This window comes from Tachyglossus aculeatus, chromosome 21 (genome assembly GCF_015852505.1).
Source record: "Tachyglossus aculeatus isolate mTacAcu1 chromosome 21, mTacAcu1.pri, whole genome shotgun sequence".
In the NCBI taxonomy this organism is placed as follows: domain Eukaryota; kingdom Metazoa; phylum Chordata; class Mammalia; order Monotremata; family Tachyglossidae; genus Tachyglossus; species Tachyglossus aculeatus.
Window position 1 is genome coordinate 1,294,701 of NC_052086.1, and position 27,108 is coordinate 1,321,808.

Here is a 27,108-nt window from a genome sequence, read left to right on the forward strand (position 1 = left end):
GCTCATCTGTAATATGGGGATTAAGACTGTGAGCCCCCTGTGGGGCAACCTGATCACTCTGTAAACTCCCCAGTGCTTAGAACAGTGCTTTGCACACAGTAAGCACTCAATAAATACGATTGATTGATTGATTGATCAAACAAAAACTCCTCACCACTGACTTTAAAGCTGTCCAACACCTTGCCCCCTTCTACCTTTCATTCATTGGCACTTAGTAAGCGCTTAATAAGTGCTATTAAAAAAAAGTCCCTTCTCTGTGCCTCAGTTCCCTCATCTGGAAAATGGGGATTAAGACTGTGAGCGCCCTATGGGGCAACCTGATCACTCTGTAAACTCCCCAGCGCTTAGAACAGTGCTTTGCACATAGTAAGCGCTTAATAAATGCTATTGAAAAAAAGTCCCTTAACTTCTCTGTGCCTCAGTTCCCTCATCTGGAAAATGGGGATTAAGACTGTGAGCCCCCTGTGGGGCAACCTGATCACTCTGTAACCTCCCCAGCGCTTAGAACCGTGCTTTGCACATAGTAAGCGCTTAATAAATGCCATAAAAAGAACCCACCCTCATCCTCAGCCTCATTTGCAGCCGGATGGACCACGGACCGGCTTCCCGGGGGAAGGGGCGTCTTCCCCCTGCTGCCAAGAGGAACCCCATCCCGTGGCATCTGGTGGGCAGAATCAATCAATCAATCATATTTATTGAGCGCTTACTGTGTGCAGAGCACTGTACTAAGCGCTTGGGAAGTACAGTTACAGTACAAGTACAGTACAAGTACTTCTCCCCCTTTTAGACTGTAAGGCCACTGTTGGGTAGGGACTGTCTCTATATGTTGCCAATTTGTACTTCCCAAGCGCTTAGTACAGCGCTCTGCACACAGTAAGCGCTCAATAAATACGATTAAAAAAAAAAAAAGTACAGTACAAGTACAGAACCCCCGGGACAACCGTTAAAATCATCAATCCCACTTATTGAGCCAATTTCTACTTCCCAAGCGCTTAGTACAGTGCTCTGCACACAGTAAGCGCTCAATAAATACAATTACAAAAACAAATACAATTAAAAAAAAAAAGTACAGTACAAGTACAGAACCCCCGGGACAACCATTAAAATCATCAATCCCACTTATTGAGCCACGTTCCCTACCCACGGGGAGCTTCCGATCGACACGGAGAGACAGACATTCAACTCAACGTCGCACCCGCACCCAGGACCAGGCGGCGGGAAAGGTAAGTCTTTGCGCACGGTAAGTGCTCAGATAAGTACAGCGCCGTGCACACAGTAAGCGCTCAATAAATACGATTGATTGAAATACGGCGCCCGGCGGATGGAAGCAGCGGAACCGTCCGGAGTACAAAGCGTTTTTAATCCCGATCCAATGAAAATACGGTAACACTGCAAACCCCGGCTTCCCGCCCACGAGGCCGCCCGGGACGCCGATTCCCGGTTCCGACGTCCCACCCGCTTGAGGCCGGGGCCGGGAGCGATCCGGCCTGGCGGTTTTCCTGGGGCGGCCCCGAATGTGGGGAGACCCTGATGGCGGTGGGTGGGGGGGGGGTCTCCCCCGCGGCCCTGCCTCGTCGGCTGCTTCGGCCCGAACCCCTGAGACGCGGAAGCGCTGACCCTCTCCGGGCAACGCCGGGATCCGGATCCCGTCGCTCTGGATCCTGGTGGGAAAGAGGGGGAAGGAGGCCTCGCGGAGACCTGATGATGCCGACCGTGTGCTCGTTCGGCCCTCACTCCGTACCCCGCACTGTATTGTTCCCTCATCTGTAAAAATGGGGGTTAAGACTGTGAGCCCCGCGTGGGACAACTTGATCACATTGTATCCCCCCAGCGCTTAGTGCTTTGCACATAGTAAGCGCTTAACAAATGCCTTCATTATTATTATTATTATTATTGAGCGCCGGGGTGGATAAAAGCAACCGAGTCGGACACAGGCCCAGTCCCACGCGCCGGCTCGACCGTCTCTCGGCCGCAGAACCGAGGCGTCGGCCGGTCACGGGGCCCCCGCTCAGCGCCATCGAGGCAACTCTCACCCCGTCCCGCTTAGTACAGTGCTCTGCGCACAGTAAGCGCTCAATAAATACGCCCGGGCGGGAGAGAGGATCCATATCAGCAGCAACGAGGCCTCGCGAGGACCTCGGGAAAGCTAAAGGCCGCGACGGCCGGGGCTGCGGGCCCTGAGCCCCGAGGAGCTGGAAATTCAGCCGCTCTCTAGTGACTTCTGTTTTTCTTCTGAGTATTGTGTATTTGTCCGGTCCCTTTATAATAACGATGGTATTTGTTAAGCGCTTACTACGTGCAAAGCACTGTTCTAAGCGCTGGGGAGGTTGCAAGGTGATCGCGTTGTCCCCCCTTCTAGACTGTGAGCCCACTGTTGGGTAGGGGCCGTCTCTATATGTTGCCAACTTATACTTCCCAAGCGCTTAGTACGGCGCTCTGCACACCGTAAGCGCTCAATAAATACGACTGATTGGTTGAGTTGTCCCACAGGGTGCTCACAGTTTGAATCCCCATTTTCCAGATGAGGGAACAGTTTTAATCCCCATTTTCCGCTGAGAGAAGCGAAGTGACTTGCCCAAAGTGACGCAGCTGACAGGCGGCGGAGCCGGGATTTGAACCCATGACCTCCGACTCCGAAGCCCGGGCTCTTTCCACTGAGCCGCGCTGCTTTATGCCATTTTAACGCTTCGTTGCTCCTCCAGAGTCCGCCTCCGGTCCTCTCCCCCACTAATGTTCACAGTCCGGAAACCCCCGAAGGGACTTGTTTAATATAACACAGCGAAGCAGCGTGGCTCAGTGGAGAGAGCCCGGGCTTGGGAGTCAGAGGTCGTGGGTTCGAATCCCGGCTCCGCCACCTGTCAGCTGTGTGAGGTTGGACTCTCTGGGCCTCAGTTCCCTCATCTGTAAAATGGGGATTAAGACTGTGAGCCCCTTGTGGGACAACTTGATTACCTGGTATCCCCCAAAAGCTTAGAACACTGCTTTGCACATAGTAAGCGCTTAACAAATACCATTATTATTATATTATTAATTCCCTTCTAGACCGTGAGCCCGTTGCTGGGTAAAGACTGTCTCCATATGTTGCCAACTTGTACTTCCCAAGCGCTCAGCACAGCGCTCTGCACCCAGTAAGCGCTCCATAAATACGACTGAAGGAATTCCCACCTGCCTCCTCTTTCCCGGCGCTTACTACGCTGATCTGCCCCAGAGTGAGCGCCCAGTAGACACCATCACCGGTACTGCTGTCAAAGAGCGAGGACGGGTGTTTTCTCCCCGTTTTACAGGCGAGAAAACCGAGGCACGGAAGTCGAGCGGCAGGGCCAGAGTCGCGGGGAAGTGAAGCGGCCCGCCTTCGAAAGCTCCGAGACGGCAGGCCAAACGGCCGTTAGGTTATTCGCGGGGCGGCCGGCCGCCCTCGGCTCGTCCCCGTTTTACAGGCGAGAAGACCGAGGCGCAGAAGTTGAGTGGCAGGGCCAGGGTCAAGGAGACGTTAAGCGACCGGCCTTTGAAATGTCAGGGATGGCAGGCGGCGCTGCCGTTAGCTTATTCGTGAGTCGCCCCGCGCCGACCGCGGGTCGTGACCCCCTCTCCCCCCACCACCCGCCTCGATGACCCCGGGCCCGCGGCGGCCCTCATGGAGGGCTCGGGCCGGGGAACACCACCGGCGCCTCCCCCGGCTCCCCGCCGGCCAGGAGGTCGCGGGGGTCGCGGAGGAACGCCACCAGCACCGTGATGTTGTCGCCGGAGCCGCCCTCCCGGGCGGCGGCCACCAGGCCCTCGGCCACGCCGGCCTCCGCGCCTCCGCTCGTGGCCAGGTGCCGGCGGACCAGCTCGGCGGCCTCTTGGGGCTCGACGGCGTCGAAGAAGCCGTCGCAGGCCAGGAGGAGGTAGTCCTCGGAGCCGCTCAGCTCCCGCGTCGCGCTGTCCGCCTCGCCGGACACGTACGGCTTCTGGGACGCGTCCCCTGTGGCGGGGACAGCCCGGTCACCGCCGGCCCCCCGGGGGGGGGGGAAACTGAGCGAAGGACGGGACCGTGGGGGAGGCTCTTTTACAGTCCTCTAGTGAATTCTGTTTTCGTTCTATTGTGCGCTTGTCCTGTCCCTTTATACTAATCATCATCATCAATCGTATTTATTGAGCGCTTACTATGTGCGGAGCACTGTACAGAGCGCTTGGGAAGTACAAATTGGCAACCTATAGAGACAGTCCCTACCCAACAGTGGGCTCACGGTCTAGAATTGTTACTAATCATAACAATGGTGTTTGTTAAGCGCTTACGACGTGCAAAGCCCTGCTCGAAGCGCTGGGGAGGTTGCAAGGTGATCGCGCTGTCCCCCCCTTCTAGACTGTGAGCCCGCTGTTGGGTAGGGGCCGTCTCTAGACGTTGCCGACTTGGACTTCCCGAGCGCTTGGTACAGTGCTCTGCACACAGTAAGCGCTCAATAAATACGATTGATGATGATGATGATGATGATGAGGGGTCCGTGCTGGGTCCTGTCTCCGTGTTTGGTTTTGTTGCCCGTCTCCCCCTTCTAGACTGTGAGCCCACTGTTGGGTAGGGACCGTCTCTAGATGTTGCCCACTTGGACTTCCCGAGCGCTTAGTCCAGTGCTCTGCACACAGTAAGCGCTCAATAAATACGATTGATGATGATGATGATGATGAGGGGTCCGTGCTGGGTTCTGTCTCCGTGTTTGGTTTCGTTGCCCGTCTCCCCCTTCTAGACTGCAAGCCCGCTGTTGGGTAGGGACCGTCTCTAGATGTTGCCCACTTGGACTTCCCAAGCGCTTAGTCCAGTGCTCTGCACACAGTAAGCGCTCAATAAATATGATTGATGATGATGATGATGATGAGGGGTCCGTGCTGGGTCCTGTCTCCGTGTTTGGTTTTGTTGCCCGTCTCCCCCTTCTAGACTGTGAGCCCACTGTTGGGTAGGGACCGTCTCTAGATGTTGCCCACTTGGACTTCCCAAGCGCTTAGTCCAGTGCTCTGCACACAGTAAGCGCTCAATAAATACGATTGATGATGATGTTGATGATGAGGGGTCCGTGCTGGGTCCTGTCTCCACGTTTTGTTTCGTTGCCCATCTCCCCCTTCTAGACTGGGAGCCCGCTGCTGGGTAGGGACCGTCTCTAGATGTTGCCCACTTGGACTTCCCAAGCGCTTAGTCCAGTGCTCTGCGCGCAGTAAGCGCCCAATAAATGGGACTGAATGAATTGGGGACGGTCAGGGACGGAGGGGCAGAATCGGAGGGTGGGCTCACTGGGGGAGAGCCGGTCCCTCTCTAAAGACGGGGGTGGGCGTCCAGCAAGGCGGCCAGCACGTGGCTGCTCCCGGCATCCGGCTGCCCTAGCCACGGACGGGATCTTGGGCCGAGGGACGGGAGATGGGCCACCCAAGCCCACCGCCCTTTTCGACTGTGAGCCCACTGCTGGGTCGGGACTGTCTCTCTATGTTGCCAACTTGGACTTCCCAAGCGCTTAGTCCAGTGCTCTGCACGCAGTAAGCGCTCAATAAACGCGACTGATGATGCTGACGGCCTTACCGATGGCCCTGGACACGGCCAGCGTCCCGTTGACCCTCCAGCAGTCCACGTACGACACGAAGCCCCCGAGGGCCTCGACGCGCTCCTTCTCGTCCTGGGAGGAAGAGCCCGACCAGGCCCGGCGGCGACCAGCGGGACTTGGGTTCGGTTTCCGGTCCTCCTCCCCCACCCCGGGGGTCCCACCCCCGCCCCAGACCCCCCTCGCCCCGGCCGCCTGGCCCACCCGGGGGTCCCAGGTGGGGCGGGCGGACCCACCTGCCTCTCCGGCCTGTGCGGCTCCATGAGCGTCAGGGCCTCCCCGCGCCGCACGAGGACCACCTGCGAGTCGCCCAGCCAAGCCACGTGGACCGCGGGGCCCGCCAACAGGGCACAGACCCCCGTGCTGCCGCTCCGCAGGCCCTGTGGGCACAGGACGGGGCGTAAGGACCGGGTCACCCGGACGACCCAATAATAATATTCCCTTCAAAGCCTTACTGAGAGCTCACCTCCTCCAGGAGGCCTTCCCAGACTGAGCCCCCTCCTCCCCATCCTCCCCGCCTTACCTCCTTCCCCTCCCCACAGCACCTGTATATATGTTTGTACTTTTTATTACTCTATTTGTACACATTTATTCTATTTATTTTATTAATACGTTTTGTTTCGTTGCCTGTCTCCCCCTTCTAGACTGTGAGCCCACTGGTGGGTAGGGACCGTCTCCAGATGTTGCCAAATTGGACTTCCCAAGCGCTTAGTACAGTGCTCTGCACACAGTAAGCGCTCAATAAACACGAATGAATGAATGAATAAGGACCCCCTCACCCTCCCTCCCAAAACGCCCGTGGGCCTCAGTTTTCCTCATAATGATAACAATGATGATGGCATCTAGTAAGCGCTTACTACGTGCAAAGCCCCGTCCTAAGCGCTGGGGAGGTGACAAGGCGATCAAGTTGTCCCATGGGGGGCTCACAGTCTTCATCCCCATTTTCCAGACGAGCCCAGAAAAGTCAAGTGACTGGCCCAAAGTCACCCAGCTGGCAATTGGCGGAGTCAGCATTCGAACCCAGGACCTCTGACTCCAAAGCCCGGGCTCTTTCCACTGAGCCACGCTGCTTCGACAGCTTAATACCATCCTTATTATTATGCTCGAGCACTTACTGTGTGCACAGCAATGATAATGATAGCATTTATTAAGCGCTTACTATGTGCAAAGCACTGTTCTAAGCGCTGGGGAGGTTACAAGGTGACCAGGTTGTCCCAAGGGGGGTTCACAGTCTTAATCCCCATTTTACAGATGAGGTAACTGAGGCCCAGAGAAGTTAAGTGACTTGCCCCAAGTCACACAGCTGACATGTGGCGGAGCCGGGATTTGAACCCATGACCTCTGACTCCAAAGCCCGGGCTCTCTCCACTGAGCCACGCTGCTTCTCTAACTGTACTAAACATTCAGAAGAGTGCGATATAAGCAGAAGGCAGCACGGCCTAATGGGTGGAGCACGGGCCTGGGCATTGGACCCGGGTCCGCCCCTTGTCTGCTGCGTGACCTTGGGCAAGTCACTTCACTTCTCTGTGCCTCTGTTCCCTCATCTGTAAAATGGGGATTAAGAATGGGAGCCTCACGTGGGACAGGGACTGTGTTCAACCTGGTATAATAATAATGATAATAATAATAATAACAACGGCATTTATTAAGCACTTACTATGTGCCAAGCACTGTTCGAAGCGCTGGGGAGGTTACAGGGTGATCGGGTTGTCCCACGGGGGGCTCACAGTCTTAATCCCCATTTTCCAGATGAGGTAACTGAGGCACAGAGAAAGTGACTTGCCCAAAGTCACACAGCTTACTCATAATAATAAGAACGATGATGGCATTTAGTAAGTGCTAAAGAGTCTGGATTCGCTAAAGCGCTGGCAGAGTCGGGATTGTTGTATTCATTCATTCATTCAATCCTATTTACTGAGCGCTTACTGTGTGCAGAGCACTGTGCTAAGCACTTGGGAAGTACAAGTTGGCAACATATAGAGACTGTCCCTACTCAACAGCGGGCTCACCTCATTCATTCATTCATTCAATAATTCGTATTTATTGAATGTATTTATTGAATTTGAAATTGAATTTATTTATTGAATCGTATTTATTGAGCGCTTACTGTGGGCACGGCACTGTACTAAGCGCTTGGGAAGTACAAGTTGGCAACATTTAGAGACGGTCTCTACCCAACAATGGGCTCGCAATATCTATCCCATCCCTTCATATGCTGCCTGGCACATAGTAAGCGCCTAACAGATGCCATTTAAAAGAAAAATCCTTCTAAGTACAGTATAAAACCAGGGCAAAGAGCTGTATTAAGGGCTTGGGGGAGTCCAATAGTTGGAGGAAAGATGTTTTCTGCTCACGGACAAGGACGATCAGCCATCTAACTCAAACTGCCAAGTCAGGAATCAGTTAATTGTACATTAAATATAATGTAATGTAATTAAATGTAAATGTACATTAAATGTAATAAATTGTACATATTTATTACTCCATTTATTTATCTATTTATTTTACTTGTCCATATCTATTCTATTTATTTTATTTTGTTAGTACGTTTGGTTTTGTTCTCTGTCTCCCCCTTCTAGACTGTGAGCCCGCTGTTGGGTAGGGACCGTCTCTATGTGTTGCCGACTTGTACTTCCCAAGCGCTTAGTCCAGTGCTCTGCACACAGTAAGCGCTCAATAAATACGATTGATTGATTGATTGATACGCTGCCTGGCACACAGTAAGCGCCTAACAGATGCCATTTAAAAAAAAAATCCTTCTAAGTACAGTAGAAAACCAGGGCAAAGAGGTGTATCAAGGGCTTGGAGGAAAGATGTTTTCTGCTCACGGACAAGGAGGATCAGCCATCTACCTCAAACTGCCAAGTCGGGAATCAGTTAATTGTACATTAAATGTAATGTAATGTAATTAAATGTAAATGTACATTAAATGTAATAAATTGTACATATTTATTACTCTATTTATTGATCTTGCTTGTACATATCTATTTATTTTAATATTATTATTAAACATATTATTCTAATATGTTGCCAATTTGTACTTCCCAAGCGCTTAGTACAGTGCTCTGCACATAGTAAGCGCTCAATAAATACGATTGATGATGATGATGATGATTTATTTTATTTTGTTAATATGTTTGGTTTTGTTCTCTGTCTCCCCCTTCTAGACTGTGAGCCCGCTGTTGGGTAGGGACCATCTCTCTGTGTTGCCGACTTGGACTTCCCAAGCGCTTAGTCCAGTGCTCTGCACACAGTAAGCGCTCAATAAATACGATTGATTGATTGATTGATACGCTGCCTGGCACATAGTAAGCGCCTAACAGATGCCATTTAAAAAAAAAATCCTTCTAAGTACAATATAAAACCAGGGCAAAGAGCTGTATTAAGGGCTTGGGGGAGTCCAATAGTTGGAGGAAAGATGTTTTCTGCTCACGGACAAGGACGATCAGCCATCTAACTCAAACTTCCAAGTCGGGATCCGGCCCGCAAAACCAGAAGCAGCGTGGCTCAGTGGAAAGAGCCCGGGCTTTGGAGTCGGAGGTCATGGGTTCGAATCCCGGCTCCGCCACTTGTCAGCTGGGGGACTTTGGGCAAGCCGCCTCACTTCTCTGGGCCTCAGTTCCCTCACCTGGAAAACGGGGATGAAGTCTGTGAGCCCCCCGTGGGACAACTTGATTACCTTGTATCTACCCCAGCGCTGAGAACAGTGCTTTGCACCTAGTAAGCGCTTAATAAATGCCATCATTAAATGAATTATCAAAACCTGGAGGGTCGGCTGAAGTTGGAATGCCGCGGGAAATTTCAGACACCGGATCAGGCCCGCGCTCCCGTCCGTGGCCGGGGGGTCCTCACCTCCCGCTTGGCTTTCCGGAGGAACATGTCGTCGGTGAGGCGGAAGGCGGCCCGCAGGGCCCCGGCCGGGTCGGTGCCCAAATCCGGGTGCCTGGCAAGGTGGACGTGCAGCTGGGCGGCGGCAAAGTCGGCGGCGTCCGCGCCCCCGTGCCCGTCGAACACGGCCAAGTAAGCGCGCTCCGGCTCGTCCTGCGTGGGGTGGGAAAAGTCGGGAGGGTGGGGGATCAATCAATCAATCAATCGTATTTATTGAGCGCTTACTGTGTGCAGAGCACTGTACCAAGCGCTTGGGAAGTCATCATCAATCGTATTTATTGAGCGCTTACTATGTGCAGAGCACTGGACTAAGCGCTTGGGAAGTACGAGTTGAGGTACGAGGGATGGGAAAAGTTGGGAGGGTGGGGGATCGATCAATCAATCGTATTTATTGAGCGCTTACTGTGTGCAGAGCACTGGACTAAGCGCTTGGGAAGTCATCATCATCATCAATCGTATTTATTGAGCGCTTACTGTGTGCAGAGCACTGGACTAAGCGCTTGGGAAGTACAAATTGGCAACATATAGAGACGGTCCCTACCCGACAGTGGGCTCACAGTCTAAAAGGGGGAGACGAGTTCAAGTTGGGAAGACGGTCGGCAGTTCCCCCGGCACCGCAGTGCCACGGGGCTTCAGCCCTGGGGTCCCCCGGGCGACCCCCCAATGGCAGCACGGGGGGCCGTGGGGACACTCGGAAGGTGAGGGCCTCCCACCCCTCTCCCCCACCTCTGGGCAGACCCTCCCGGCCGGGGGCAGCATCCCAGAGATGGGGCTTGAAACGTGGGAAACTGAGGCACGGAGGAGAGGCTGCTTGTGGAGGAGGCGAGACGGAAAGGCAGGGTAAGAATCCCCCCACACCCCTTCTCCTCTCCAAGTGACCCTCGTGGGGGTGTGTACGTTAGCGTCGGGGGGCACGTGTCTGTGCATCTTCTCTCTCTGGGGCGCAGCGGCTGAGAGAGAGCGGGGGAGTTCCCCACATAGTAATAATAATAATGGCGTTTATTAAGCGCTTACTATGGGCACAGCACCGTTCTAAGCGCTGGGAAGGTTACAAGGTGATCAGGTGGTCCCTCGTGGGGCTCGCAATGGAGAAGCGGCGTGGCTCAGTGGAAAGAGCCCGGGCTTTGGAGTCGGAGGGCAGGGGTTCAAATCCCGGCTCCGCCACTTGTCAGCTGGGTGACTTTCGGCAAGTCACTTCACTTCTTTTAGACTGTGAGCCCACTGTTGGGTAGGGACTGTCTCTATATGTTGCCAACTTGGACTTCCCAAGCACTTAGTACAGTGCTCTGCACACAGTAAGCGCTCAATATATACGATTGATTGATTGATTCTCTGGGCCTCAGTTCCCTCATCTGTAAAATGGGGATTAAGACTGTGAGCCCCTTGGGACAACCTGATCACCTTGTAACCTCCCCAGCGCTTAGAACGGTGCTTTGCACAGAGTAAGCGCTTAACGCCCACTGTTGGGTAGGGACTGTCTCTATATGTTGCCAATGTGGACTTCCCAAGAGCTTAGTCCAGTGCTCTGCACACAATAAGCACTCAATAAATACGATTGACTGATCGATTGATTGATTCTCTGGGCCTCAGTTCCCTCATCTGTAAAATGGTGATTAAGACTGTGAGCCCCTTGGGACAACCTGATCACCTTGTAACCTCCCCAGCGCTTAGAACGGTGCTTTGCACATAGTAAGCGCTTAACGCCCACTGTTGGGTAGGGACCGTCTCTATATGTTGCCAACTTGTACTTCCCAAGCGCTTAGTACAGTGCTCTGCACACAGTAAGCACTCAATAAATATGATTGATTGATTGATTGGTTAATAAATGCCATTATTATTATTCACCCCCATTTTCCAGATGAGGTCACTGAGGCCCAGAGAAGTGAAGTGACTTGCCCCAAGCCACCCAGCTGACAATTGGCAGAGCCGGCATTTGAACCCGTGACCTCTGACTCCAAAGCCCCGGCTCTTCCCACCGAGCCCCGCCGCTTTGGGAGAAGCAGCGTGGCTCAGTGGAAAGAGCGCAGGCTTGGGATTCAGAGGTCACGGGTTCAAACCCCAGCTGGGTGACTTTGGGCAAGTCACTTCACTTCTCCGGGCCTCAGTTCCCTCATCTGGAAAATGGGGATGAAGAACGGGAGCCCCACGGGGGAGCCGGGTTGTTGGGTAGGGACCGTCTCTAGATGTTGCCAACTTGTCCTTCCCAAGCGCTTAGTCCAGTGCTCTGCACACGGTAAGCGCTCAATAAATATGATTGAATGAATGAATCCCGCCACTCCCACCCACCCGGGCCCACTTTGGCCTCTGGGATGGATGGTCGCCGGCGGGATTGTCCCGTCCCCCGGTCCCCCCGAGGCCGGGGCACCCCGCGTGTCCCAGCTCCGCCGCCGTGCTGGTTGGGCCCCCGCTTGGACCCCGGCGGCCGTCCTCTCCGGGGAGACGGGGCGGATTTTTCCCGCCCGCTCCCAGGAGAAGAGAGGCGGCGGCCGTGAGGACACGGCATCCCAGGCTCCTTCCTCGCGGAACGCCGCCCCCCCCGCCCCTCGGACACCGGAGGGGTCCACCCAAATGGGAAGCCCCGGGCCCCCGCCACGTACCGCCAAGCCGAAGAGCTGGTTGAAGGCGGGCAGGGCCACGTGCCGGTCCTCCATCTTGCGGCGGGAGTTGCGGATGGCGTGGACGGAGATGGGCAGGGGCCGGCCCGGGGCGGCCGGGGGCCCCGGGGCCCGCCACTGGCGACACACGTCCCACAGCTTGCTCAGGAAGCGGGCTTGCAGCGGTCCGGCCTCCAGCACTGGACACGGGATAATAACAATAATAATGACTGCATTTGTTAAGCGCTTACTATGTGCCAAGCATTGTTCTAAAGCGCTGGGGGGGATACAAGGTGATCAAGTTGTCCCACAGCTTGCTCAGGAAGCGGGCTCGCAGCGGTCCGGCCTCCAGCACTGGACACGGGATAATAATAATAATACTAATAATGATGGTATGTGTTAAGCGCTTACTATGTGCCAAGCACTGTTCTAAAGCGCTGGGGGGGATACAAGGTGATCAAGTTGTCCCACAGCTTGCTCAGGAAGCGGGCTCGCAGCGGTCCGGCCTCCAGCACTGGACACGGGATAATAATAATAATACTAATAATGATGGTATGTGTTAAGCGCTTACTATGTGCCAAGCACTGTTCTAAAGCGCTGGGGGGGATACAAGGTGATCAAGTTGTCCCACAGCTTGCTCGGGAAGCGGGCTGGCAGCGGTCCGGCCTCCAGCACTGGACACGGGATAATAACAATAATAATAATAATGATGGCATCTGTTAAGCGCTTACTATGTGCCAAGCACTGTTCTAAGCACTGGGGGGGATACAAGGTGATCAAGTTGTCCCACGGGGGGCTCACGGTCTTAATCCCCATTTTACGGATGAGGTAACTAAGGCTCAGAGAAGTCATCACTCGTATTTATTGAGCGCTGACTGTGTGCAGAGCACTGGACTAGGCGCTTGGGAAGTCCAAGTTGGCAACATAGAGAGACGGTCCCTACCCAACAGTGGGCTCACAGTCTAAAAGTGAAGCGACTCGCCCAAGGTCACACAGCAGACACGTGGCAGAGCCGGGATGAGGCAGACGGAGGGGATGGGTCACGGGGCTGCCCGGATTCCCGCCTCGGGGCGATGCTCCCAATCACTGCGCCCAGGACCGCCGGACGGCCTCTATGGCGGGGGGGTCCCGATGCCCCATAGGGTCCGTCCGGGTTGGCCCGGTGTTGGGCGCTCTGGGATGCAAGGCTGATACTGCATCAGCCTTCTCTCTGATCTCCCATCCTCGTGTCTCTCTCCACTTCAATCCATACTTCATGCTGCTGCCCGGATTATCTTTGTCCAGAAACGCTCTGGGCATGTTACTCCCCTCCTCAAAAACCTCCAGTGGCTACCAATCAATCTGCGCATCAGGCAGAAACTCCTCACCCTGGGCTTCCAGGCTGTCCATCCATCCCCTCGCCCCCTCCTACCTCACCTCCCTTCTCTCCTTCTCCGGCCCAGCCCGCACCCTCCGCTCCTCTGCCGCTAATCTCCTCACCGTACCTCGTTCTCGCCCGTCCCGCCATCGACCCCCGGCCCACATCCTCCCCCGGGCCTGGAATGCCCCCAATCCCTCTGCCCATCCGCCAAGCTCGCTCTCTTCCTCCCTTCAAGGCCCTATTGAGAGCTCACCTCCTCCAGGGGGTCTTCCCACACTGAGCCCCTTCCTTCCTCTCCCCCTCGTCCCCCTCTCCATCCCCCACACCTTACCTCCTTCCCTTCCCCACAGCACCTGTATATATGTATATATGTTTGTACAGATTTATTACTCTATTTATTTTACTTGTACATATCTATTCTATTTATTTTATTTTGTTAGTATGTTTGGTTTTGTTCTCTGTCTCCCCCTTTTAGACTGTGAGCCCACTGTTAGGTAGGGACCATCTCTATATGTTACCAATTTGTACTTTCCAAGCGCTTAGTACAGTGCTCTGCACATAGTAAGCGCTTAATAAATACGATTGATGATGATGATGATGATGATGCAAGGAGGCTCCACTGTGGTTTGGTGGGGGCATCTACGCTGGGACACCGGGGGACAGTCGGAGATGGGGCGGGTACAGTCCGGGATGCGGGATGGTCCATGCTGGGTCACTGAGGGACTGAGCCCCCTTTGTCCTCACAGCATGTCCCCATTCCCCCCCCTGCCCCACCTCCTTCCTCTCCCCACAGCTCCTGTATATATGTTTATACAGATTTATTACTCTATTTCATGTGCATATTTACTATTCGACTTATTTTGTTCATTCATTCATTCATTCAATCGTATTTATTGAGCGCTATACAGATTTATTACTCTATGTCATGTGCATATTTACTATTCTACTTATTTTGTTCATTCATTCATTCATTTAATCATATTTATTGAGCGCCTACTGTGTGCAGAGCACTGGGCTAAGCGCTTGGGAAGTCCAAGTTGGCAACATCTAGAGACGGGCCATACCTCACATTCATTCATATTTATTGAGCGCCTACTGTGTGCAGAGCACTGGACTAAGCGCTTGGGAAGTCCAAGTTGGCAACATCTAGAGGCGGTCCCTACCTAACATTCATTCATTCATTCAATGGTATTTATTGAGGGCCTACTGTGTGCAGAGCACTGGACTAAGCGCTTGGGAAGTCCAAGTTGGCAACGTATACAGACAGTCCCTACCTAACATTCATTCATTCATTCAATCATATTTACTGAGCACCCACTGTGTGCAGAGCACTGGACTAAGCACTTGGGAAGTACAAGTTGGCAACATCTAGAGGCAGTCCCTACCTAACATTCATTCATTCATTCAATCATATTTATTGAGCGCCTACTGTGTGCAGAGCACTGGACTAAACGCTTGGGAAGTCCAAGTTGGCAACATCTAGAGGCGGTCCCTACCTTTCATTCATTCATTCATTCATTCATTCATTCATTCATTCAATCGTATTTATTGAGCACCTACTGTGTGCAGAGCACTGGGCTAAGCGCTTGGGAAGTCCAAGTTGGCAACATCTAGAGGCGGTCCCTACCTAGCATTCATTCATTCATTCAATCGTATTTATTGAGCGCTTACTGTGTGCAGAGCACTGGGCTAAGCGCTTGGGAAGTCCAAGTTGGCAACATCTAGAGACGGTCCCTACCCGACAGCGGGCTCACAGTCCAGAAGCAGCAGCAGCAGCTGTAGAGAAGCAGCGTGGCTCAGTGGAAAGAGCCTGGGCTTTGGAGTCCGAGGTCACGGGTTCAAATCCCAGCTCCACCAATTGTCAGCTGTGTGACTTTGGACAAGTCACTTCGATTCTCCGGGTCCCAGTGACCTCATCTGTCAAATGGGGATGAAGACTGTGAGCCCCCCGAGGGACAACCTGATCACCTTGTATCCCCCCCAGCGCTTAGAACGGTGCTTTGCACATAGTAAGCGCTTAACAAATACCATCATTATTATTCTCAAGCGCTCAGTCCAGCGCTCTGCCCACGGCAAGCGCTCACTAAATCCGATTGAATGGATGAATGAGGGACAAGGAGCGGGCCTGGTGTCCGACAACGGCCACCCGCGCTGCCTCGGCACGTCCATCGCACCGGTCCCAACTGGGCCGTTTCTGTGCCCGCTCGTGGGCCGCCACAGAAACGGCTGTTGTCCCCCGCAGCTTCCAGTGGGCAGCTGTGCCCGGCCCGGCCGTGCCCGGCGGGCACAAGGAGGCCATTGAGGCCGTCCCCTGCGGCGGCGGCACAGGGAGGAGCCGGGCTCGGGCTGAGACAGCGGCTCTGTTGTGTCCTCCACCCACCGCGTGCCCACTGGACGTGGCATTGTGCCCTCGCCGGCCAACGCGGAGGGGGTGGGGGACCACCGTAAACACCCGGGACCCTCCCCCCGGCCCCGCACGGCCTGCATGTCCAGGGTTGGGGGGCCCGTCTGGGGCAAGGAACACGCGTCCGTTACACGGTACTCTCCCCAAGCGCTTAGTCCGGTGCTCTGCACACCGAATGCGCTCAATAAATACGACATTGATTCATTCACTCATTCAATCGTATTTATTGAGCGCTTACTGTGTGCAGAGCACTGTACTAAGCGCTTGGGAAGTCCAAGTTGGCAACAGAGAGACGGTCCCTACCCACCAGCGGGCTCAGAGTCTAGAAGGGGGAGACGGAGAACAAAACATATTAACAGAATAAAATAAATAGAACAAATACGTACAAGTGAAATAAATGGACAAGGGGGGGGCTTGGGGTCAGGAGGGGTGGCCGAACAGACTATAAACCCGTTGTGGGCAGGGATTGCCTCTCTTTACTGCTGTAATGTTCTTTCCCGGCGCTTAGTCCAGTGCTCTGCATACTGAATGCGCTCAATAAATATGACTGATTGATGGACACGGGGGGGGCTTGGGGCCAGGAAGGGTGGCCGAACAGACTGTAAACCCGTTGTGGGCAGGGATTGCCTCTCTTTACTGCTGTAATGGACTTTCCCAGCGCTTAGTCCAGTGCTCTGCACACCGAATGTGCTCAATAAATACGACTGATTGATGGACACGGGGGGACTTGAGGTCAGAAGGGGTGGCTGAACAGACTGTAAACCTGCTGTGGGCAGGGATTGCCTCTCTTTACTGCTGTAATGGACTTTCCCAGCACTTAGTAACTTTGATATTTGCTAAGTGCCTACTATGTGCAAAGCACTGTTCTAAGCACTGGGGAAGATACAAGGTGATCGGGTTGTCCCATGTGGGGCTCACAATCTTCATCCCCATTTTCCAGATGAGGTAACTGAGGCCCAGAGGAGTGAAGTGACCTGCCCAAAGTCACACAGCTGACAAGTGGCGGGGTGGGGATTTGAACCCATGACCTCTGACTCAAAAGCCCGGGCTCTTTCCACGGAGCCTTAGTTTATTCTGGATTTAAATTTTGCTTCCTGTGGAAGTTTCACAATTTGACCACCCAGTTGAGTGAGACAATGCAGGTTTGGACCTGGACCTCTTGCTGTAGTTTCTGTAATTAAAATGTAAAGGAGACCTTGTAAAATAGGTTTTACACACTACAGCGGGCAGAAGTTAACAAAACATATTAATGGAATAAAATAAATAGAACAAACACGTACAAGTAAAATAAATGGACAAGGGGGGGGCTTGGTGTCAGAAGGGGTAGCCGAACAGACTGTAAACCCGTTGTGGGCAGGGACTGCCTCTCTTTACTGCTGTAATGTTCTTTCCCGGCGCTTAGTCCAGTGCTCTGCACACCGAATGCGCTCAATAAATACGACTGATTGATGGACACGGGGGGGGCTTGGGGTCAGAAGGGGTGGCCGAACAGACTGCAAACCTGTTGTGGGCAGGGATTGCCTCTCTTTACTGTTGTAATGTTCTTTCCCAGCGCTTAGTACAGTGCTCTGCACACAGTAAGCGCTCAATAGATATGACTGAATGAAAGAACAGGGGGTGGCTGGCTCCGCTCTCCGGATGGCAGTTGGCGCCGACGGCCCAGGCCGGACCCGGAGCTCTCAGGGCCACATATTTACTATTCTATTTATTTTGTCAATGATGTCCATCTAGCTTTACCTCTATTTATTCTGACGACTTGACACCCGTCCACATGTTTTGTTTTGTTGCCTGTCTCCCCCTTCTAGACTGTGAGCCCGCTGTGGGGTAGGGATCGTCTCTAGATGTTGCCCACTTGGACTTCCCAAGTGCTTAGTACAGTGCTCTGCACACGGTAAGCGCTCAATAAATAAGACTGACTGAATGAATGAATATTTACTATTCTATTTATTCTATTAATTTTGTCAATGATGTCCATCTAGCTTTACTTCTATTTATTCTGAAGACTTGACACCCGTCCACATGTTTTGCTTTGTTGTCTGTCTCCCCCTTCTAGACCGTGAGCCCGCTGTCGGGTCGGGACCGTCTCTAGATGTTGCCGACTTGGACTTCCCAAGCGCTTAGTCCAGTGCTCGGCACACGGTAAGTGCTCAATAAATACGATCGAATGAATGAATATTTACTATTCTATTTATTTTGTCAATGATGTCCATCTAGCTTTACTTCTATGTATTCTGATGACTTGACACTTGACCACGTTTTGTTTTGTTGTCTGTCTCCCCCTTCTACACCGTCTGTCTCCCCCTTCTAGACCGTGAGCCCGCTGTTGGGTAGGGACCGTCTCTAGATGTTGCCGACTTGGACTTCCCAAGTGCTTAGTACAGTGTTCTGCACACGGTAAGTGCTCAATAAATAAGATTGAATGAATGAATGAATATTTACTATTCTATTCATTTTGTCAATGATGTCCCTCTAGCTTTACTTCTATTTATTCTGAAGACTTGACACCCGTCCACATGTTTTGTTTTGTTGTCTGTCTCCCCCTTCTAGACCGTAAGCCCGCTGTCGGGTAGGGACCATCTCCAGATGTTGCCGACTTGTACTTCCCAAGCGCTTAGTCCAGTGCTCTGCACACAGTAAGCGCTCAATAAATACGATTGAATGAATAAACGTTTACTATTCTATTTTGTCAATGATGTCCATCTAGCTTTACTTCTATTTATTCTGACGACTTGACACCTGTCCACATGTTTTGTTTTGTTGTCTGTCTCCCCCTTCTAGACCGTGAGCCCGCTGTCGGGTAGGGACTGTCTCTAGATGTTGCCGACTTGGACTTCCCAAGCGCTTAGTACAGTGCTCTGCACACACAGTAAGCGCTCAATAAATACGATTGAATGAAGGAACGAATGGTGCCTGGGACGCAGGCGCTGGCGAGGCCAGGGCCCAGGCAGGGGTCTGCGTGGATGGGACTTCTAGACTGTGAGCCCACTATTGGGTAGGGACCGTCTCTATATGTTGCCAGCTTGGACTTCCCAAGCGCTTAGTCCAGTGCTCTGCACACAGTAAGCGCTCAATCCATACGATTGAATGAATGACTGAATTACTCAATTTATTTTATCAATGATGTATATATAACTATACTTCTATTTATCATGCTTAGTACAGTGCTCTGCACACAGTAAGCGCTCAATACGACTGAATGAACGAATGAATTAATCTATTTTATCAACGATGTGTACATAGCTATACTTCTATTTATTATGCCTAGTCCAGTGCTTGGAACACAGTAAGCGCTCAATCAATATGATTGAATGAATGACTGAATTACTCAATTTATTTTATCAATGGTGTGTATATAGCTATACTTCTATTTATTAGGATGGTATTGACACCAGTCTACTTGTCTTGTTGTCTGTCTCCCCTTCTAGACTGTGAGCCCGCTGTTGGGTAGGGACCGGCTCTATATGTGCCAACTTGGACTTCCCAAGCGCTTAGTCCAGTGCTCTGCACACAGTAAGCGCTCAATCCATACGATTGAATGAATGACTGAATTGCTCAATTTATTTTATCAATGGTGTGTATATAGCTATACTTCTATTTATTATGATGGTATTGACACCTGTCTACTTGTCTTGTTGTCTGTCTCTCCCTTCTAGACTGTGAGCCCGCTGTTGGGTAGGGACCGGCTCTAGATGTTGCCAACTTGGACGTCCCAAGCGCTTAGTCCAGTGCTCTGCACACAGTAAGCGCTCAATCCATACGATTGAATGAATGAATTACTCAATTTATTTTATCAATGACATGTATATGCTATACTTCTATTTATTATGATGGTATTGACACCTATCTACTTGTCTTATTGTCTGTCTCCCCTTCTAGACTGTGAGCCCACTGTTGGGTAGGGACCGGCTCTAGATGTTGCCAACTTTGACTTCCCAAGCGCTTAGTCCAGTGCTCTGCACACAGTAAGCGCTCAATCAATACAATTGAATGAATGACTGAATTACTCAATTTATTTTATCAATGACGTGTATATAGCTATACTTCTATTTATTAGGATGGTATTGACACCTGTCTACTTGTCCTGTTGTCTGTCTCCCCCTTCTAGACTGTGAGCCCACTGTTGGGTAGGGACCATCTCTATGTGTTGCCAACTTGTGCTTCCCAAGCGCTTAGTCCAGTGCTCTGCACACAGTAAGCGCTCAATCCATACGACTGAATGACTGAATTACTCAATTTATTTTATCAATGATGTGTATATAGCTATACTTCTATTTATTAGGACGGTACCGACACCTGTCTACTTGTCTTGTTGTCTGTCTCCCCTTCTAGACTGTGAGCCCGCTGTTGGGTAGGGACCATCTCTAGATGTTGCCAACCTGGACGTCCCGAGCGCTTAGTCCAGTGCTCTGCACACAGTAAGCGCTCAATCAATACGATTGATTGATTGATTTCTTCATTCATTCATTCAATCGCATTTATTGAGCACTTACTGCGTGCAGAGCACCGGACTAAGCGCTCCCGCGAGAGCCAGATGACCACCCGACGCCACGGACGAAGCGAAGCAGGGAGCCCCCTGCCCCGGCCCCGCTAGGCGAGCCCACTCACGGACGCGGTCGTCGGGGTCCGGCTCGGGGGGCTCCTCGGCGGCCGGATCTGCCGGCGTCAGCTGGTCGACGGCGGCCCGGGTCAGCGACGCGGCGAGGCGCGGCGGGGCGTCCCTGCGGTGGGGACGGCACACGGGAGCGGGGGGTCGTCAGTACACTGCAATGGAGGCCGCGAGCGGCAGCGTCCGGGCACGCTGGGCCGACGGAGGGTGGGAGCCCGCCCCGATGCCCGCCCCCCTGGAGGGGACACCAGGGCCCCGGCGTGGCGAATAATAATAATAATAATGGTATTTGGTAAGCGCTTCTAAGCGCTGGGGGGGATACAAGGTGATCAAATGGTCCCACGTGGGGCTCACAGTCTTCATCCCCATTTTACAGATGAGGGAATTGAGGCTCAGAGAAACTAAGTGACTTGCCCAAGGTCACGCGGCGGACATGTGGTAGAGTCGGGATTCGAACCCTTGACCTCTGACTCCAAAGCCCGGGCTCTTTCCACTGAGCCACGCTGCCTGCTCCCCGGGGCTCCCAGGCGCGCACGATCCACGCCCGCTGTTGGGTAGGGCCCGTCTCTCTATGTCGCCAACTTGGACTTCCCAAGCGCTTAGTCCAGTGCTCTGCACACAGTAAGTGCTGACTTTGGGCAAGTCACTTCACTTCTCTGGGCCTCAGTTCCCTCATCTGTAAAATGGGGATGAAGACTGTGAGCCCCCCGTGGGACAACCTGATCACCTTGTAACACCCCCCCCAGCAATTACACTTCTCTGTGCCTCAGTTCCCTCATCTGCAAAATGGGGATGAAGACTGTGAGCCCCCCGTGGGACAACCTGATCACCTTGTAACCTCCCTGGTGCTTAGAACAGTGCTTTGCACTTAGTAAGCGCTTAATAAATGCCATTATTATTATTATTATATTATAAATACGATGGAATGAATGAATGAATGAATGATACCGTGCCAGCCGACCCGCCCCTCTGCCCAGACCGATAAGCTCGTTGCGGGCAGGGAACGTGTCTGTTTATCGCTGTCCTCTCCCAAGCGCTCGGTACCGTGCTCTGCACACAGTAAGCGCTCAATAAATACGACTGGACGAATTTATTGAGCGCTTACTGTGTGCAGAACACTGTGCTAAGCACTTGGAAAGTACAATTCGGCACCAAACAGAAAGGCAGAATGGCTCAATGGAAAGAGCCCGGGCTTTGGAGTCAGAGGTCGTGGGTTCAAGCCCCAGCTCCGCCAATTGTCAGCTGTGTGACTTTGGGCAAGTCACGTCACTTCTCTGGGCCTCAGTTACCTCATCTGGAAAATGGGGATGAAGACTGGGAGCCCCCCGTGGGGCAACCTGATCACCTTGTAACCTCCCCAGCGCTGAGAACAGTGCTTTGCACGTAGTAAGTGCTTAACAAATGCCGTCATTATTAAATAGAGGCAATCCCTCCCCACAGCGGGCTCACAGTCTAGACGGACCCGGGCCACACGCGGACCGGCTGGACCGTCTCTCTATGTCGCCAACTTGTCCTTCCCAAGCGCTTAGTACAGTGCTCTGCACCCAGTAAGCGCTCAATAAATACAACTGAATGAATCACCCGGCGCGGCATGGCTAGAGAAGCAGCGTGGCTCGGCGGAAGGAGCCCGGGCTTTGGAGTCAGAGGTCGTGGGTTCAAATCCCGGCGCCGCCGCTTGTCGGCTGGGTGACTTTGGACAAGCTCTGGGCCTCGGTGACCTCATCTGGAAAATGGGGTTGAAGACTGTGAGCCCCCGCCGTGGGACCACCTGATCACCTTGTAACCTCCCCAGCGCTTAGAACGGGGCTTTGCACGTAGTAAGCGCTTAATAAATGCCTTTATTATTATTATTTATTATTATTTATTATGTGATGCCAATTTGTACTTCCCAAGCGCTTAGTACAGTGCTCTGCACATAGTAAGCGCTCAATAAATACGATTGATTGATTGATTGATTATTATTAGATATTATTATTATTAGTAGTAGTAGTAGTCGTACAGTGCTCTGCACATAGTAAGCGCTCAATAAATACAATTGATGACGATTAGAAGAGTGCTTGGGGATCGGAGCCTCGGTGATGGGAGACTGGTAACGCTCCACAACTTTGTGGGGCGTCTCCGCGGAGCTTGGGGGTCCAGCGGCCGCCCCGACACAACCGCGGACCCCACAACCGCCAGCCGTCCTGGCGGCAGCCGGGGGTGAGTCAGTCCCCGGACCGGCCACCAAACAGGAAATCGGGGAACGGCCGGGAATTGTCTGGGGTCCGGAAACAGGAAGCCCCCACCCCCGGCCCTGCCCCGGACACGCGGATAACCGTCGGCCCGTCCCCGCCATCCCAGGGATCTCCGGCCCCCCGAGACTCTTGTAGGCCGGACCCCCAGCGGGCTGGGCGGCGGGCGAGGGGCTGGGCCTGGACTTTTTTTTTTAATAGCATTTATTAAGCGCTTACTATGTGCAAAGTACTGTTCTAATAATAATAATAATAATAATAATGATGGCATTTATTAAGCGCTTACTATGTGCAAAGCACTGCTCTAAGCGCTGGGGAGGTTACAAGGTGATCAGGTTGTCCCACGGGGGGCTCCCAGTCTTCATCCCCATTTTACAGATGAGGTCTCTGTGGCCCAGAGAAGCAAAGTGACTTGCCCAAAGTCACCCAGCTGACAAGTGGCGGAGCCGGGGTTTGAACCCATGACCTCTGACTCCAAAGCCCGGGCTCTTTTCCACTGAGCCACGCTGGTTATTTATTTATTTATTTTATTCGTGCATATTCCAGCGCTTAGAACAGTGCTCCAGCGCTTGGAACAGTGCTTTGCACATAGTAAGCACTTAATAAATGCCATTATTATTATATTTATTTGGTTAATATGTTTTGTTTTGTTCTCTGTCTCCCCCTTCTAGACTGTGAGCCCGCCGTTGGGTAGGGACCGTCTCTCGATGTTGCCGACTTGGACTTCCCAAGCGCTTAGTACGGTGCTCTGCACACAGTAAGTGCTCAATAAATACGACTGATTGATTGATTGACTGTTGGGTAGGGACCGTCTCTCTATGTTGCCAACTTGGACTTCCCAAGCGCTTAGTACGGTGCTCTGCACACGGTAAGCACTCAATAAATATGATTGATTGTTGGGTAGGGACCGTCTCTCTATGTTGCCAACTTGGACTTCCCAAGCGCTTAGTACGGTGCTCTGCACACAGTAAGCGCTTAATAAATACGACTGAATTCATTCATTCATTCATTCATTCGTATTTATTGAGCGCTTACTGTGTGCATACAAGGTGATCAGGTTGTCCCACGAGGGGGGGGGCTCACAGTCTTAATCTCCATTTTCCAGATGAGGGAACTGAGGCCCAGAGAAGTGAAGTGACTTGCCCAAAGTCACCCAGCTGACAAGTGGCGGAGCTGGGATTCGAACCCATGACCTCTGACTCCAAAGCCCGGGTTCTTTCCACTGAGCCACGCTGCTTCTCTTCTCTTAGGGCTCCTCCCGTTTGCAATGCGCTACGCAGAGCGCTGCGCTGGACACCTTCCACGCACAGGGCGCTGGACTGTACTGGCTGCCTGCCTTGAAAGGGCGCTGTACTGGATGCCTATGGCAGGCAGAGCGCTCTGTTGAGCTCCGAGAGCGTTCCCGCCATTAGAGAATCCAGATGCCAACCCCCACTTGGTGCCGATGTGTCTCCAATTCCCCTTCTGTCAGCCCTGCTCAGCAGACCGGAATAAATCTTCTAGACTGCGAGTCCGCTGTTGGGTAGGGACCGTCTATGTTGCCAACCTGTACTTCCCAAGCGCTTAGTACAGTGCTCTGCACACCGTAAGCGCTCAATAAACGACTGAATGAATGAATGAATGAACCACCCCGGTCTGAGGCAGGGAGGCCTAGTGGGGAGGGGGAATCACGAGACCCACCGGGCTGTAACCGTGGCTCTGCCCCTGGCAGACTGGGTGACCTTGGCTAAGTCACTTGCCTTCTCGGGGGGGTTCGGATCTGCAAAATCCCCGCTCTCCCGCCTTGGAGGCCAAAGCCCGGGCAGGCAGCAGTGTGCGGGTCCCTCCGTTTGGACGGAACCCACTCTCCAGTCGCCGCCGCCCGTCTCCCGGAGCCGACGGGGCCCGGCAGGCCAGACGTCGGATAATAATAATATTGGCATTTATTAAGCGCTTACTATGTGCAAAGCACTGGTCGGATCTCGGGGACGGACAAAATCCGCCGGACAGGGACCCCGGGGAGACGCCGGTCACCGGTCCTCAGTGGGGAAGAGACGCGGTCGGGGCCGGGAGAAGTCCGGCCCGGTCGTTGAGTTTGGTTTTCCTGCTGGCTGCTTCCTGGCCCACCCCCCGGGGACCACAGCCGTCCCCCACCTGGTGCCCCCGTCCCCACCGCGCGGCCCCTCCTACCTGCTGCCCAGTACGGTCAGCGCCAGCTCCACCAGGACGCCCTCCACCTCGTCGGGGGCCACGCGGGCATCCCGGAGCTTCCCGGGCAGGGGGCCCCCCGGGCCGGGCGGAGCGGGGAACTCCCGCAGGAAGGCTTCCAGGAAGGTCCGTTCATCCTCCGGCCCCCGGGCCATGGCCCCGCTGGTCACTCCGAGCCCACCCGGGGCCTGCGCGGGCCTTCTGTCCTGCCAACAGATGCGGGTGTCAGAGAGGATGGCGCCTGGCCCGTGCCCGCCCGCCCATCTACTGGGCAGAGCCCCAGGCCCCCGCCGGCTCCACCTCCTCTTCCTCCTCTCCACCCCTGGCTGCTGCCCACGGCTCAGAGGGGTCCGGGGCCCGGGCCGGCCCCCCGCGCGCCCCCCGGCCCCGGGGCACAGGCGCAGGCCCCCACCGAGGGAATCGGGTCGGGGTTTGGCCCCAGGTGGCGGGAGGCAAGAGGGAGGGCGGAAACCCGGCCCTAGGGAGCCGGTGGCGGCGGCAGCTGCGGGAGGGAGGGAGGTCTAAGAGGAGGAGGAGCAAGAGGAGAAGAAGAAGGAGGAGGATGAGGAAGAGGGAGGAGGAGGAGGACGAGGAAGAATGGGGGAAGAGAGGAGGAGGAGGAAGAGGAGGACGAGAAGAGAAGAAGGAGGAGGAGGAGGAAGAAGAAGGGGGACGGAGGAGGAAGAATGGGGGAAGAGGAGGAGGAGAGAAGAAGGAGGAGGAGGATGAGGAGGAGGACGAGGAAGAATGGGGGAGGAAGAGGAGGAGGAGAAGAGAAGAAGGAGGAGGAGGAGATGAGAAGTAGGAGGAGGAGAGGAGGAGAAGGAAGGGGGAAGGATGAGGAGGAGGAAAGAAGAAGAAAGAGGAGGATGAGGAAGAGGATGAGAAGGAGGAGGAGGAGGAGGAGGAGATAGAGGGGGAGAAGGACGAGAAGGAGGAGGAGAGAAGGAGGAGGAGAAGGAGGATGAGGAGGAGAGAAGAAGAAGGAGGAGGATGAGGAGGAGGACGAGGAGGAGGACGAGGAAGAACGGGGGAAGAGAGAAGGAGGAGGAAGAGGAGGAGAAGAGAAGAAGGAGGAGGAGGAGGAGGAAGAAGGGGGACGGAGGAGGAAGAATGGGGGAAGAGGAGGAGGAGAGAAGAAGGAGGAGGAGGAGAGAAGAAGGAGGAGGAGGAGGACGAGGAGGAGGAAGAATGGGGGAGGAAGAGGAGGACGAGAGAAGGAGGAGGAGGAGGAGGAGAAGAGAAGGAGGAGAAGAGGAGGAGGAGGAAGGGGGAAGGATGAGGAGGAGGAAAGAAGAAGAGGAGGATGAGGAGGAGAAAGGGGGAGAAGGACGAGGAGAGGGTGAAGGAGGAGGAGGAGGAAAGAAGAAGAAAGAGGAGGATGAGGATGAGGACGAGGAGGAGATAGAGGGGGAGGACGAGAAGGAGGAGGGGAGAAGGAGGAGGAGAAGGAGGATGAGGAGGAGAAGGAGGATGAGGAGCAGAAGGAGGATGAGGAGGAGAAGGAGGATGAGGAGGAGAGAAGAAGGAGGAGGATGAGGAGGAGGACGAGGAGGAGGAAGAAGGGGAGAAGGATGAGGAAGAACCGGAGGAGGAAGAGAGAAGGAGAAGGAAGAGGAGGAAGAAGAAGGGGGAAGGAGGAGGAAGAATGGGGGAAGAGGAGGAGGCGAAAAGGAGGAGGATGAGGATGAGGACGAGGAAGAATGGGGGGAGGAAGAGGAGGACGAGAGAAGGAGGAGGAGGAGGAGAAGAGAAGAAGGAGGAGGAGGAGGAGAAGAGACTGAGGAGGAGGAGGAAGGGGGAAGGATGAGGAGGAGGAAAGAAGAAGAAAGAGGAGGAGGAGGAGGAGGAAGAAGGGGAGAAGGACGAGGATGAGGAGAATGAATGGGGGAGGAAGAGGAGGACAGAAGAAGGAGGGGATGAGGAGGAGGACAAGGAGGAGGAAAAAAGGGAGAAGGACAAGGATGAGGACAAGGAAGAATGGGGGAGGAAGAGGAGGAGAGAAGGAGGAGGAAGATGGGGAGGGGGAAGGAGAGGAGGAGGAGGAGGGAGGAGAAGAGGAGGAAGGAAAGGAGGAGGAGAGGGGAGAAGAGGAGGAGGAGGAAGGAAAGGAGGAGGAGGAGGAAAGAGAATAGTGCTTTGCACATAGTAAGCACTTAATAAATGCCATCATTATTAAGGGGAGGAAGAGGAGGAGGAGGAAGAGGAAGCTCTGCATGAAACCTCAGGACTTCTTCCACTTTCAGTGGCCGCTCCCAAGTGCCCTGCACAGCG

At 53.6% G+C, this 27,108-nt stretch overlaps 1 protein-coding gene across 1 annotated transcript in view; it reads right to left on the reverse strand.

Moving 5' to 3' along the window:
- Window positions 1–3,563: 3,563 nt before the first annotated feature.
- The window catches only part of PPM1F (protein phosphatase, Mg2+/Mn2+ dependent 1F), a 30,479-nt gene continuing 6,934 nt past the window's right edge, over window positions 3,564–27,108 (reverse strand). Inside the window, exons 2-8 of the mRNA XM_038763318.1 lie at window positions 24,817–25,040; window positions 20,416–20,528; window positions 12,050–12,246; window positions 9,417–9,605; window positions 5,801–5,944; window positions 5,546–5,639; window positions 3,564–3,964 (exon numbers count right to left, since the gene is read on the reverse strand). Coding sequence (XP_038619246.1) covers window positions 3,633–3,964; window positions 5,546–5,639; window positions 5,801–5,944; window positions 9,417–9,605; window positions 12,050–12,246; window positions 20,416–20,528; window positions 24,817–24,989 — 1,242 coding nt within the window. The 5' untranslated portion in view covers window positions 24,990–25,040 and the 3' untranslated portion in view covers window positions 3,564–3,632. The remainder of the gene's footprint in view (window positions 3,965–5,545; window positions 5,640–5,800; window positions 5,945–9,416; window positions 9,606–12,049; window positions 12,247–20,415; window positions 20,529–24,816; window positions 25,041–27,108) is intronic.